The 15303-nt window shown below is 41.5% G+C and overlaps 1 protein-coding gene across 1 annotated transcript in view; it reads right to left on the bottom strand.

The window, feature by feature from the left end:
* ITSN1 (intersectin 1 (SH3 domain protein)) overlaps positions 1-15303 on the bottom strand; it is a 118328-nt gene that overhangs the window by 89495 nt on the left and 13530 nt on the right. The window contains exons 6-8 of the mRNA XM_004675528.2: positions 9814-9993; positions 8172-8268; positions 5359-5459 (exon numbers count right to left, since the gene is read on the bottom strand). Coding sequence (XP_004675585.1) covers positions 5359-5459; positions 8172-8268; positions 9814-9993 — 378 coding nt within the window. The remainder of the gene's footprint in view (positions 1-5358; positions 5460-8171; positions 8269-9813; positions 9994-15303) is intronic.

The following is a 15303-nucleotide window of genomic DNA, read 5'->3' as shown; positions in this document are numbered from 1 at the left end:
TGTGTTAAGTCTAATTGTCAAAATAGCACCTTTATTAAAGAGGCAATCACAGCACCTTAAACGAAATTTGCTACTACCCCAGGAAATTAAGCCGCGATAGGAATAAAAAGACGGGGGAATGCAGAGCACAGCACAGTAGCCAGCACATCATCATCGAGTTTGTATTAAATGTGTGATTAATGAAGAATGAGGATGTAAAAGATTAGACTTTCAACATATAATCTCTCCTTTGTCCAGATACCAACTCTCTCCTATCAGGTTCTATTTACACAGCTGAAATTTATTCTCTCCATTTGGCATCTTCTGCATCTGCCTGCTGTTTCCTCCATAAGTACCATCAGACGCTCAGGGAAGATTCAGATAATTGTAGAGAGAAAAATCGAGGTTAGAGGGAACTCTTCTAACCATTCCATTCCACGGACTTCTAAAAAGAAATGACTTGTCACACAAATGCTACCACGGCCAGGACTGGGCGCATTTCCTATGCTGGCAATTAGAAAGGGTGCTGGGAATTTCAGCTCTTCTCCTCGCCACATCAGTTCTCATTTTCTTAAGTACTTATATCTTTATTTCTGGCATGAAACTAGCTTTCATTATCTGACAAGCTATAGTGGAAGCTTCCAAGGGTTACATTAACCACTGCCGAAGACAGAGACAAGTAAGTGTGACTGCCAGCATGGCCTCCTGAGGGGCAGTCCCAGGATGACGAATGGACCGAGAAGGGGAAGCTGCAGCAACTGCTTTGGAAGATTCCAGGACACAGGTTTTGGCTATTTATTTTTTAAAGGGCACTTCATTAAACACACACATACAGTGGTTGTGTTTTGCACAGCTGGGATCAGCTGTTAGCGATCTCTGAGAATCTCTGCAGGGACCAAACACAGAAAGTTCCAGAGAATAAACAGCAGAGGATGTGCTCAAGTCCAGAAGCCCGGTCTGGGTTCAGTCTGGGTGACTTGCAGCAGGTAGTTTTTTCAATGTGTTGGACCCTAGTTTTCTCATTTCAGAGGACCCTTCTGAATTTACACATCAGCAATCCATCGTGTAAAAGACACAATGTGGAGCTCAGCATGGAGCTGGCACAAAGAGCTCAATAAAGCGTGCTGTTGTTATTGACAATACTCAATTCTTATGCATGGATGAGCAGAAAAGTGCATGTTATAGACATGGATGTTTACATGGATACAATCTAATTCTGCAGACTGCAAAGGGTCAAGTGGAAGTGTCCTCCAGTGACACAGCCCCTCTCGGGCTCCCTCCTGACAGCCCTTCCCACCAAGTGCAGTGGACCCCTAAGTGCAGAGAGCGCTCTGCTGGCCTGCCTCCTGCATCCCACGTGACGCTGTGTGGCTGGGCGCCCTGGAGAACAAAGACCTAACTGCTCTCCGGTGCACTGCTGTGTGAAATGTCACTACCCATTCACTGCTGGCACACATTCAGGTGGTTTGGGGCTTGGGACTATAAGTTTTGGCAAATGGGTTTGTGTGTGCATATTGGCAACATCTGAGAATCATAACCTCTCTTTACTGCGTTAACATGAAGTTGCAAAGGCTCTGCGGCATAGAGGAATGGGGAGAGCCCACTGATGCTTTCACATTGTACTTACAAGGTTGGCAACATTAAAAGAGAAACAGCAAAACTTCAGTAAAGCCTTAATTTATGCTGGTAGCAATGTTCCTCACTTCAAAACCACATAAAAGAGAGTCAGTACTTCATTGATTCCCACCAAAAAGTATAACAATAAACGAAAAGCCCTGGACCTGGAGAGCGGGAGATGTGGTTGTCTGTCCAGACTCTTCCCACTTCCTGACATGTGACATTAACAAGATTGCATTCCCTCTATAAGAGGAAATGCCTGCCCCTCTGAGAGGAGGGATGACAATAGAACAGGGATTGGAAAATCACAGCTCTAAGGCCCTAGCTGACCCACTGCCTGCTTTATAATTGAAGTTTTCCGGAAACATAGCCTGGCCTGGCCATTTAAGCATGATACAAAGTTGCTTTTACACTACAGTGGCAAAAATGAGTGACTGCAACATCATCCCGCAGCCAAAAATGTTTGTTATCTTGCTCTTTAGGGAAATGTTTATTCACCCCTGCACAGGAAGACCACAATTATCTTTTGCAATTCTAATACTTGGTCTGCATGTCCTAAGGATGTGAAACATTAAAGTAGTCAGCAAAAGCTAAGATACCATCTTAGCACAACAAGACAGCATGCAGTTGAGTTCTGCTGCACAGAACTTTTTGTGGAAGTCTAGATCATAGCAGATTATCAATTCTGGAGCACTGGCTTATCTGGATAAAAGGATTCCCACAAATTCGTAAACTCTACAATGTGCATTCACATTTAGGAAGTGTGGATGGAGAGGACAGAGATCATTAACTACAGCTAGTTAGCCTTATGTCTAACAGCGCTAAGAGTGATCACTAGCATTTGTGATTTTTGCATGAAGAGCATATACATGTTCCAGGACACAAGAAGATAATAAGATCACTCCTAAAGAAGGGGTTAGCGATAACAGGATTATCAGGAACTCTAGAGCTACTTATATAATGTTGACTAGACCCTCTATCTGATAAGACAGTCTCTTTAAGAGCATGTAATATATTCACAGTGTGTCCACGTGATGTGACGGAGCAAGCAAGCCAGCCCAGGGGCAGTGGAGTACATTAAACCTGACGGGCCAGCCTGGCTTCTCACAATGGACCAGCTCCCATCACGAGCTCAGAGCCTTTTGCTTGGGATCAATCAGTGGATTCTTATGCCCACAACAGACATGTAAGATGTAGCCACAGTTTGACAACACCCAAAAGAAATTCGTGGAAGTGAAACACAAGGGTGACCAGCAGCAGCACAACGGCCCGCACCGAGGCGCCAGGCTGCGGTTACACGCAGTGGTGGGCGCTAACCGCAATCCAGCCCCCACGAAGCACACACGACGTGAGCAATGAGCGGGATGTGTGAGGAGAGTCTGGAGTCTCCCTTCACGAATGGTAAGGCAAATGCTCTAAATGACAATTACAACTCAATAAAGTTGGAGAAAACAAAATTTCCACAGTTCCTCTACTTCACCTGGCATTCAACTCCAAGGATGGCAGCTATTGCATTAGATTACGAAATTACAACTATCTACAAGTCTTAAAAATGCCTTTAATTCCACTTGGTGATGGGAAACCTGCAGGGATTACAATTGACATGGAAAAAAAAATGTACAAAATGATGTAAAAATAAACTTCTGTAATAAAAAAAATGCCTTTAATTCCTTTAAATCAAGAGCCCACCGCCCCACAAAAGGAAAAGAGAGATAAATATCAACTTCCTTGATATTTCTTCTATTCCTAAAGTGAACATGTAACTGCTTTTAAGGTTCAGGATTCAATAATTATCTTCAGAGTTGTAATAATGACAATGATCTTTGTGTTTCACCCATTTCAACAAACCAGCTGTTTTCATCATTGCCACCTGAACACACCATATAAAAAGTGTCCTCTATAAACCAAAACCAACTGAATTTCTTTTCTTTCTACTTTTCAATCTACTTGATGCAATTATTTTCATTTGTCATGACTTAAAAACTGGTCTGAAAGTAAAGTTCTCACTTTAAATTCTAGCCTGGATGAAGCAGTGTTACGAGTACAGCTCAGGCCCTCCCTGGTGGCACAGGGGTTAAGTCTCAGAACTATGAAGTGAAGCCACCAGGCTGCCACTACAGCACGAGTTCGAGCCCCAGCCAGGGAGTGACCCACAGGGCACAACAGACCTCTCTTCTCTCACTGCTGCTCCCCTCACAGCAGTGGATTTCAGTGAATCTGCCTGTTCTTCTCCCCACTCTGTCTCTGCTGAGTCCTCTCACCACTACCACCACCCCTGCCACATCTCTGGCCTACACCCCAGTTCTTCTACATAAAAATAAATAGAATCTTTTAAATAAATTTTTTTAAAGTGCAGCTTAACCGCAGCACAACCTGTGCTCCCGAGTGTGTTTCAAATTTACTTCCTGCCTCAGGTATGGAAAGATATGGACAGTCAAGTGCCTGAGCCAGGATCTTTGGGATGTAAACACTGTTCTTCAGGCACAAAATATACATACTGCTGAGAGAGAAGCTTCAATATCCTATCTGCGTACTATTTTAATGAGTTCACAGCAAACACCAGCAATGCATTGAAGAAATGTTCTCAGATTCACTAGCAATGTATGGGGTCTGTATTGAGCTCCGGTGTCAAACAGCCATACTATACCATACTTAAAACTGCAGTACTGAATACTGCTTCAGTACTGTCCAATTAGCTGGACAGGTCTCCACTCTGTCTCAAACCCACCAGGACTGCCTGGGCACAGCGGACAGACGACAGTGGACGCTGGTCACTGGCCCCTTCAGCTACAGGTGTTGCTTAGAGGCGACTGCTGAGACTGTAGGTTAGAGTTCAATATTAGATCTGAACCCTTCCAATTTGTGCCCAACCCCAACACTTTAAACAGGGATGAATTTTTCTTTGGGGAGTAAAAATTGCAATTGTAAGTGACAGCAAAATAGTGTAAGGACCAGAATCCAATGTGCTTTGTGTTGTGTGCCATGCAGACTCCCAGCCCAGGAGAGCCAAGCTGCTCTCCCTTGCTTTCCCATTTGTTAAAGGACGTCACATTTTCCCCTTTTAGATTTAATATTTGTATTAGAGGTCTCTATTTTCTTTCACTCAAATTATGCTTATCTTTATAACTCTCAACATAGTAAGTGTTGAACACCCTCATTAGAAAGATTTCTGCATGATATCATAAAATCCTTCCTAACCTTTCGGTGACAGGATCTTTTTTTTCTTTACTTACTAAGCTCACATAACGTAACTCTGGCCTTTCAGAACTGAAGAACTAGATCCAACTAGGCGACTGGGCAACGTGACCTAAGCGGCAGAGGCAGGTTCCAAAGTTCCAGACCGGCTTCCTTTGGCTGCGCCCTGCCGGTGGCTGCGCCCTGCCAGTGGCTGCGCCTGCCGGTGGCTGCCTCGGAGCAGGGAGTTCCAAGTTCAGCAAGAAAGCCGGAATGCAGAACTTGAACCAGTTTTTGTTTTCTGAGTTGCTTTGATTTGCATGCTAGTGGCTTTTGGGGTACAGGAGGATTGTGGGTCTGCGACCCATTTTCCCAAGAAACACTGCGGTGAAAGCCTGAAGGCACTGGAGAAAAAAACTAGCTACACTTTTATCAGTAGTTAAGAACTTAAGAGGGAAAGTGAAAACCCCACTTCAAAAACAGCAAGTAGAGAAAGACTTGGAAACTACCTTTGGCCCAAAAGCTGGAAAAAACTCCCAAGCAGAATAAACGTTATCGTTCACCCAAACAGCTCTTCGTAGTAAATACCTGTTAAGTGTCCACTCATAGTCTTGTCATGACTGTTGAATAATTGCCTGTACTTCAGTCTGGATGACTGAGGAACAGCCCATTCTGCCCCTGGGGGTGCACTGTGGGGAGAGAGAAAGGAGGGGAGGGAGAAGGATTAATCAACAGGAAAGGACAGCCTGAGGAAGTTCTTTAAAAACAGGAAACCATCTCTATAAAGAACATCTCCATAAAACCTGCTTTAACATTTTAGCCATTTTTCAATCATTATTTCTGTAATAAATACTTTCCATTTCTTAAGTTATGTTTTCTCAAAATGGAGCAGCTCACTACTTTTTCAGAATCAAGGATAGACACCACAGGCCAGGTGGCTGTTTCAAGTTGTTCACACAACGCAATCACTGAAAGGCTCAGCAAAAGTGTGGAAAATCTCCTTGGTACTGAGGCGAGAAACAATGTCCAGACTTTTCTAAACTTCTGGAACAGTCCTCTTTTAGTTTAAAAGGGAAAGCGAACAGCAAAGTACCTTTAGTGGTATTAACTCCTTAAAATGTTAAACATTCTACCACCAAAAGACAAGAAGGACGCACATCTCCACAACGGGACTTTTGTCCTACCAGAAAATTGAAAGTCCCACACATGAAGGGCGTCCCAGGGCGGGAGAGTGGGCAGCACTCAGGGCAGCACAGAGCTCTGCTTTCCTGAGCCTGGTCCAGAGCCGCCTCTGCCTGCCAACACGCAGCTGGTCTGACCTGAGGCAACCCCAGCAGCGCCATGCTGGGTCTACACCTTGTGAGAAAGGACTTGCTCAGATCTGTTCCCACGCCGATGCCCTGTGCTGGTTACAGCCTGCAGTCTCACAGGGGCAATTTAGTCACAAGGACTGAGCTGATGGGACAACAACAACAAAAAAAGGCAAAAACACCCACCACGGATTACAACTAACACCCCCAACTGAAATTCCCTTTCATTTAAAAAAAAACAAAAACACCTATTTTTCACATATAAAAGTAAAATTTTAATCATAAATTGAAACTCTTAGCCATCATTTACGCGTTATCAACATACTTCACATTATAACATTATAAAACAGAGGCGCCGCCCCAAGCACTTTTTTCAGAATCAAGGATAAACACCACAGACCAGGTGGCTGTTTCAAGCAATGACTTCGTAATGCCCTTTTTTAACTTTAACCATTTAATTTAAAATTCACCATTTTTATGAATTTCTTAATAAAAAAACACTTACCAAGACCTTTTTTGCTGTGTGAAATTCTGCAACAACTCTCTCATTTTTAACTAATGTTTTGCTGATTCCACCTTCTACCCATATGTCAGAAAGTTGATTATCTTTCTCTCGCACCCCACAACCATAGACTGTCCCACACAGGAGGTGTCCCAGATTACACTTATCAAGTCAGAACTTTCTGCCAAATTCCTGACAATTTAAAAGCACTGAAAACACATCCGTTGGTAACCAAAAATAGATGCCACATTATAAAAAATTTGCTAGAAATTTAAATTATTGAAAAGAAGACTGCTTGAAAAAACACAGCTGTCTTAACTGCATGAACACTTAATAATACTGATCATTCATTCAGCTTTAAGACAGATTTCAAAACTCCTGTGGAGAGTCAGAAAAAACTTCCCACCTCAGAATGGAGGAAGAATTAACACAAGGTGGGATTCGGTGTGGACTGTGGCCTAGGGCTGAGGTTCCTGACGACTCACTGGCTTGACAGCCTCATGCATGATCCTGAGACAACACCTACTGCCTAGGCGACTGGGCTACGGGATGAGTGAAGTGTCTGCCACAGGAGATGCTCGAGAAAGGTCCTTGAGTCTTCGGAGCAAAGCCTAACTGAAGGGGGGCATGCACCCGCGTGCCTTCAACCCAGAAGGACTGCAGTTAGCTCAAGGCTCAGCCACCTGATTCCTGACCCCGAGCCAGCCCCAAGCATCTTCCTTCCTGCCTACCACGGAGAGAACATGGGACAGGCAGCTTACGAGGAAGGAGACATGCAGCCGGTGGGTTAAGGCCATGAGGCGCTTGGGCTGGTGCTTTTCAGTTTTGGATTTCCTTTAAATCATTTTTTTTAATGTAATGAATTATTGAATATATTCAACACATTCTACTCTCTGAATAGAAATATGATTGACTCACGTAGGAAAGATTTCTAACAAAGACTGGCATTAAGTTATACAGAATCATCTTCATTCACATATTTATCATGCCACAGGTTTTGAGATGACATAAGAAGAGACTTCATTTTTTAATCTTAATGCATCAATGTGCAAGGGAAAATACTAGAGAGGAAAGTACAAAAATATGGAAGATACTACAAAACCAAGCTTGGACTAAATCCAAGCTTGGACTAAATCTAAGCAATCAGGTCATTTTTCAAAACTGAGTCACAAAACTATTAATAACGACTGCCACTAATCTGAGTAATTCATTACACAAAAATTGGTCTTAAATTAGGATTTTCCAACAATCCAGACAGTTTCCATGAGGTCATCTGAGATGAAGGCCAGCTATGTCTCTAATGCCATACAAAACTGTTTACACATAAGTCAAGTCACTAACACCAAGAAGTTAATTTCCCTCTCTTATTGTAGGGTGTTCTTTTTTATTATTATTATTTTAAAGCAGTTATTGCTACTTATAGCACAGGCAGTCTTTAAAGAAAATAACACATGGTAGATTTCTGACTGCAAAAATATAAATAAAAATAATATTACCCAGAATAAAGGAAAGTACTAGCATGCTATAAAATAAGATCGTGAAAAATACAGCTTTAACCGAGTTGCCCATTTAAAAACAAGCAAACTTACCTAGCCACATCAAATGATTGTGCCTTCTGTAATTTAGTGTTTAACTGTGAACCTGGACCAGATCTACTAAAGGAAGAACTCTTTGGCAATGTGGCTGCTGTAAAAAATAAATACATGGTGAATAATTTTAATTTTACAAGAATAAGACATTTTCCCCTCTGCACAAAACTTAAAATGCATAGCCATCAAACCCAAGGCAGAAATTATTCTTCCTTCTTTCCACCCTCGACTCAAAGATTTATTTTTCATTGCTACCTGACCTCTCACCAAAAATATTTCTAGGTTTACTTGTTCCTACTGAAAACCCACTTACTAAGTAGTAAGGTATATATTCCTAAAATTCCCTTTATCTTTTAGCATTTAGCATCATAGGAATACAGAACCTATTTCAATAAACTAAGAGCCTAAATATCAGCCATTTTCCTTAACTGCACCCAAGAAGATGACGTATTAGTTCCAGATGGAGGAACCAAGAAATCACAGACTTGCAGCCTTGGCCAGGTAACACGTGACGCCAGCGAGGTCAACTTTTGTCTGATTCTCATTCAGGCTGGTTAGCTGTGTGTCAGAAAAACAAGGCTGAACCTTAGCTATATTCCTCTTTCCCTGCTGTCTCACAGCCCTGTCCCAAGGGACAGAAGGAAAATGACAAAGAGTCATGCAGCCTCCAATACCGGAGGGAAACAACTGCCAGGAAACAAGTGACCACCATCACATCCACAATCACTGCCATGTATGAAAGATGTGCGGCAAGTGACAAGAAGTTCCCCAAAAAGGGAACATTTAGATTCCTTGTTTGTCACTCAGAGACATGGCACAGTCCAGGGAGTACATCCAGGAAGGAGCTAGGTACAGAAACCGTAACTCAAATACAAAGCAAAAACCCATGTCATTACTCAGAGATATACTAAAGCACTTTAATTTCAAATACTGTAATACTGTTCTGTATTGATATGAGTTCATTAAGCTTTGTTGCCTAAGGTGGTTTGTATTTACAGCCCATGCTTTCTTATAACTTAAGGGGGAAAATCTTGGAATAAAGTTCCGAGTTGAAATTAATGAAAACAGGAACTTTTTAATCCTTTTACTCAATGAAACAAGTACTACTTGTTTCATAATACTACAGCCTTAATTTATAGTCATTTAATAGACTTCCTTTTACTTTGCATGAATCACTCCACCTCCTCAAAAAAAAAAAAAACCAATGTTCTTTGTTTTCCCCACAGTCACATAATTCTACTCCTAAGGGACAGGCTTACTTATTAACAATTCATGACAGCTAATAAAAAGTAGTTAACGATACAACAAATACAAAAGGTGCAAATATTGTTCAAGTTTCATTTGCTCTGATCAAGCCCTAGAAAGGAAAATACACTCTTGGTTTTGGCTTTAACTTCACCTTTGTCCAGAGTTCCAGAATTCCAGTTTCATAATTCCATTCTCCTTTCCCTCTCTCTAGCCTAACACATTCCTTTTAATGTGTTGGGAGAAAAAATGAAAAATGAAATTAAAATAATGAAGATATTTTTCTCTGGAAAAATACCATTTAAATATAATCAGAAAGTGAAATCAGAAGATTTAATAATGAAGAATAAAATACAAGTTGTAAAAATTCGGCCTAGGGTTTAAACTGGTCACATACCAGAATGAGCAAATGCAGGCAGAGGCTGTATAACAGGGGGAGCCCCATTCGCCAGGGGAGGCACTGCTGCTGTAGGAACAGAAGAAACTAGAGGTGGAGACATTCCAACGACTGGAATGGATCCCATTGGCACTGGAGCAACAGCTGTAAGCGGTGGCATGCTGGCGATACCTCCTATACCTGTGAAAGAAAAAAAAAAACAGAATTCACAATGAATTAGTTGTCAAACATTCCCCTTTAAAATCTGAATTCAGATAAATCATTCTTAAGAGTACCGAAAAGTATGTCAAGGATCACTCAAAATGACTTAACACACAACTTGAAGAGGGATTTACTGACCAAAGGTGAAAGGTCAAGAAGAACAATAATTGCTCTGGTCTGAAGTCAGCAAATAAAATTAAATTCACATGCAAGAGGATCATATAAGATCATTTGTATGGGCCTTCCCTGGTGGCGCAACAGGTTAGGACACAGCACTGCAAATTCTCTAGCCAGTGAGCTGACCCACATGGTGCAATAGCCCTCTCCTGTCTTGCCCGCTGCTCCCCTTAGCAGTGGAGAGCCTGTTTCTGCTCTCCACTCTGTCTCTGGTGAATCCTCCCACTACCCCTGCACCTCTGGCCTGTACCCCAGTACTGTATGTATAAATAAATATATCTTCCAAAAAAAAATCACTTGTATGTCCTTCTAAAAGAGGCTACCATCGAGAGCTATCAGCTATGATATGTAAAGTCAGGATAACAGCCAAATAACTGCACTAACTAGAGTCTAAAGCACTGAGATCTTGACAAGAGCAAGTATCTCAGTTAGGCTCCCTACTCATAAGCTTAGAATACTTTATCCTGCAAGGCTATCATTCAAGACAAAAAGAAGGATAAGGAAATTCACTGAAAACTAAAAAGTATAAGAATATAGCAATACAAATGCAGACATGAAAGAAATATTAAAGAGGCTATCATAAAGCAGTAATAAAACAAATAGAGATGCAACCTCTACATTATATGATATAGAGAAGATGAAGGGCAAAAATATAGCCCACCAGAAATGTGAGATCACACTACCCAACAGGCCACAAAAATAGCCCAATATACACTAACCTAAGAAGTACCTTCAAAAAAAATCTATGACTATAACACATAAACAATGAAAATGTAAATTTAAAAAATAAGTAAATAAAAGATATCAAAAACTAAGGAGACAAATTTTAAAAATTTGTTTAACAAATGGCAACAAGCACATCTGACTCAATAATCACTTTAAATATACAGGCTTAAATCGGCCAATTAAAAGGTATAAAGTAACTTGAATAGATTTTAAAACACAGTCCCATCTTCAGATGTTTAAAGGAAATCCACCTTACCAATAATGACAAGCACAGAAGTAGCATTAAAGGTTGTAATCTACAAACAATGTTTTCAGTCAAAAAAGTCAGAAACAAGTATACTTATTTCTGACCCTCCAATTATAAAGGGTAATAAAAAATAGACATTTCATTATGATTAAAGACCTAATACAATAAGAAAAACACTAATAAATATATATGCGTCAAATAATAGAGCATCAAGCTATATAAAGCAATTATTAATAGAACAAAACAGATATTTACAACACAATAATACTAGGTAATTTTAATACTCTACCTACACTAGGGAAAATCAACAAGATAGAACATAAACAAAGGAAACTGAGGAATTAGACCAAACAGACTTAGTCACTCCATCCAAACACCACTGCATATACATAGAGCACTAAAAACAGAGCATATGTGGGATCAGTTATCTATAAAACTACAGAGTCTGAAAACATTACTAAGTACTCTAGCCATAATACCATAAAGCTAAAAATAAGGCTTTTTTTTTTTTAAAAAAGATTTATTTATTTATTCATACAGAACTGGTGTACAGGCCAGAGGTGAAGGGGCGGGGAGGGCATTCACCAGAGACAGAGTGGGGAGCAGGACAGGCAGATCGAGGGAGTACACTGCTGAAGGGAGCAGTGGGCAGATCAGGAGACGTCTGCCGCGCCATGTGGTCACCTCCAGGCCTGGGGGTCGAACTTGCACTGAAGTGGCTGCGGCTCGCTTGCAGTGCTACGTCCTAACCCGTTGCACCACCAGGGAGGGCCAGCTACATTTTTAACTTGGAAAAATCATAACAGTATAGACACAGAAAACATGTTTGTTAATAGTGATTAAATTAAAGATACCTTAAGATTAATGAAACTTAGTATACATTATGGATTACAGCAAAAGCAGGTTTAGCCAGAAGATAACAGCAATACAGGTCACAGTATGCAAGAAAAATCCCAAATAAGCAACTCAATAAGATGAAAACCATGAGACATCATCTCATACCCATCAGAATGGGTACATATTAAAGAGATCCCAATAAGAAGTACTGGAGAGGATGTGGAGGAAGCTTAGTACATGGTTGGACTGTAAACTGGTATGACCATTTAGGAAAGTAATGTGGATGGATTTACCTTAAAAAAGTAAAAATGGAAAGACCATGTGATCCAGCGATCCTAGTTTAAGCATATATCCAAATAACATGAAACCATCCCACTCAAAAAAAAAAAATTATATGCACTACAATATTCTTGCAGCATTATTTGAAATAAATCAGACTTGAAAACAATCTAATTGTCCACTGAATTATGACTGAATCAAGAAGATGTGGTCTATCCACACAATGGAATACTGTTCAGCCATAGGAATGATGAAATGTTGCCCATTACAGTTAAATGGAAGCAGTTTGAGGGGATGTGTAGTAAAGCATGTCAGAACAGCAAATATTGGGATGTTTGCATTGATGATTCAACAAAGCAAAATACTTATAAAAGTCAGTTGATGCTGGGCCCTCCCTGGTGGCACAGCGGATTAAAGCACAACACTAAGATGTTAAAGCCACTTCAGCACGAGTTCCATCTCTGCCCCGAGGTGACCCACAGGGCGCGGCAGACCTCTCCTGACCCACCCGCTGCTCCCCTCAGCAGTGTACTTCGTCAGTCGGCCTGTTCTGCTCCCCACTCTGTCTCTGGTGAATCCTCTCACTGCCCCTGCACCTCTGGCTTGTACCCCAGTTCTGTATGCACAAATAAATAAATCTTCCAAAAAAAAAATCAGTTGATGCTAATATAATGAGTTTTCTGAGGCTAAGAGGGAAGAGGGGAAGAAAGAGTCAAGGGCAGGACAAAGTATTTTAAGTTCTACAATTCAGTGCCCCCCAGAAACAGAAAACATTTTCGAATCAATAGCTGAAGGGGGGGGGGAGTGTTTTCCGAATTTTGGCTCTTTATTGCTGAGACTTTAAAAGTCTGATTTGTGTTGGTTTTTCATAACTGTAACATTCTCAGTATCCTTTAGCTTGTTATAAAATGGCAGATGACTTGCCTGCTGTCCAAGGGGAGTTATTCTTTATCCTCTTTTTTCTAGTAATAACTGTGAGTGGGATCTGACCTTGCCTGAAAGTGCCTGTTGCTTATTCTTGTGTTGGCCTTACTTCCTGGGATTTCCAACTACCATTTTCCTACCCCATGTTGATTAAAATATGACCTTTTCTTTAGTCTCTAGGTAGCTGCCCTGCTCAATTTCTGTTCCACTCCCAGTCACTTCTCAGAGTTGAGTCCTATCCCAAAAGAAGTCTCCCCAGGTCTTCAAATGGCTGTCATGTACATAAGCTCAAAAGGCATGTTCTCAGAATTCATCCTGATCACCATGTCCCATGGGGGTGAGGGTTTATCATATTACCCCATTTATGCAATTGACTGCACCTGTCTCTCCCTAGAATGATTTATCTATTTATTGCTTCACGCAACATTGCATGAAGGTCCATCATGCCAAGAGCCATGTCTCACTCACCACTGTGTCCCCAACAATTCCAACACACAGTAGGGGGTCTTCAAACTATGATCTAAAAATTCAATAAAATCATGGATTCTAGCCAAAATCACAAGAACAAAAAATCATGCAAAAAATAAACCCCACCAAAATAGTTGGATGCAGAGTAAGAGGAGAATTATTCTATGTGCAAGAGCACTGAAGAAAGACACAGAATTCCCCAGAAGACAGCAGGGTGCCCCTGGGCAAATCACTATACCACTTTTTTTTGTACCCCATTTATTCTTAACACAGGGAATTCAACACAATGACTGCTCAAGTACCAGCCAGCCAAAATTTCAGAGTGATAACATCTTCATTAATACCCCAGAAGAGTCCTGCATGATGCCTGCATGGCATGGCAACAATGAAGTCCAGCTTCATTAGACAGAGATGGAGATGAGGAAACTGAGGACCTTCAGGAAAACTGGGTTTGGACAGGCTCCACCTCCATTTTTAGAAATGTACTATTAAGCAAACTGCTCAACTTCTTGGAATTTGGGTTCTCTCATTTATGTAACAGAACTAATAATTTCATCATACTTTTAGGATTATTCTTGTGTCCAAATAAAATACTACAAGTGCAGGTCCACTGTGGAAGGGCTAGCAAAGGTTAAGTTAGACCACTTTTAATATTGATTAGAAAATCACGATAACCATAATAAATTATTTTGTTCTGAAAGAGCTAAAGAAAAACGATGCACCCTTGAGGTGAGACACAGAAACAGAAGTACTAGCAACAGCCAGACCTTTGAATGAACGTGGGCAGGTGCGATTAGGACCGTGCACTCCTTACTATTCTTTCTTGGTTTATCTTTTTGAAAAAAGCTTCCTGAAAGCCTGCACTTTTGTGAGGAGAATGAGGTGAGGAGAGGTTGAGGAGAGGCCCAGCGCAGTGGACTGACTAGCAGATCGTCAGGTCAGAAACCCCAGAGCACCCAGTGGCAGTCAGACATCACAGGACTGGAAAATGTGGTGGGCAGTGAAGCTGCACCATTTTGAAAATAAAGCAGCAGAGGAGAATGGAAGAAGAGGAGACAGAATAAATGTAGGAGGGAAAGTTACTGACACAGGGCTTGAGGGCAAAAGAGAAAGTGGAGTGCCGGGTCCCACCACACACCCCAATCACTTTTTGCAGGAGGCTAAAGCAAACCAAACACCTGTTAGCTGTTTTAACCCATGGGTTCGTACCAAGCGCAGGTTACAAGGGCCTTCAGAGACACAGTGTGGTGGCCCAGGGCCACGGTGGACAAATGAGTGGGGCCCTGGTCGCCGGGAAACTACAGGCCTGCTCACCTCTGCTCTTCCCAGCCTTTACTCAGCCATGACTCTGGGAACTTTCCCCTTTTCTCTTGGATCACTATGCTTCTTGCCTCCCCCCAAACTGGGCGTTCTAAAACCACTCAGAAAAGCTAAAGATCAACTAGAGGGGGTAAGGTAGAGTTAGGTGTTTCGAGTGGTAAGTCTATAAAATCAACCACAGCACTTATTAATACCATGGGCTTATCACTGATGTATCCAAGACAACCCGAACAATCACAGTCTGCCCTCCAGGTCCTCTATTCCCGGATACACCAGGGCAATGAGAGGAAAGCGACACCACTCATGCTTCT

Source organism: Condylura cristata, unplaced genomic scaffold (assembly GCF_000260355.1).
Source record: "Condylura cristata isolate star-nosed mole 26May11 unplaced genomic scaffold, ConCri1.0 scaffold00003, whole genome shotgun sequence".
Classification (NCBI taxonomy): Eukaryota; Metazoa; Chordata; class Mammalia; order Eulipotyphla; family Talpidae; genus Condylura; species Condylura cristata.
Note: the sequence above shows the minus strand (reverse complement) of the source record. Positions and strands in the feature narration are given on the sequence as shown.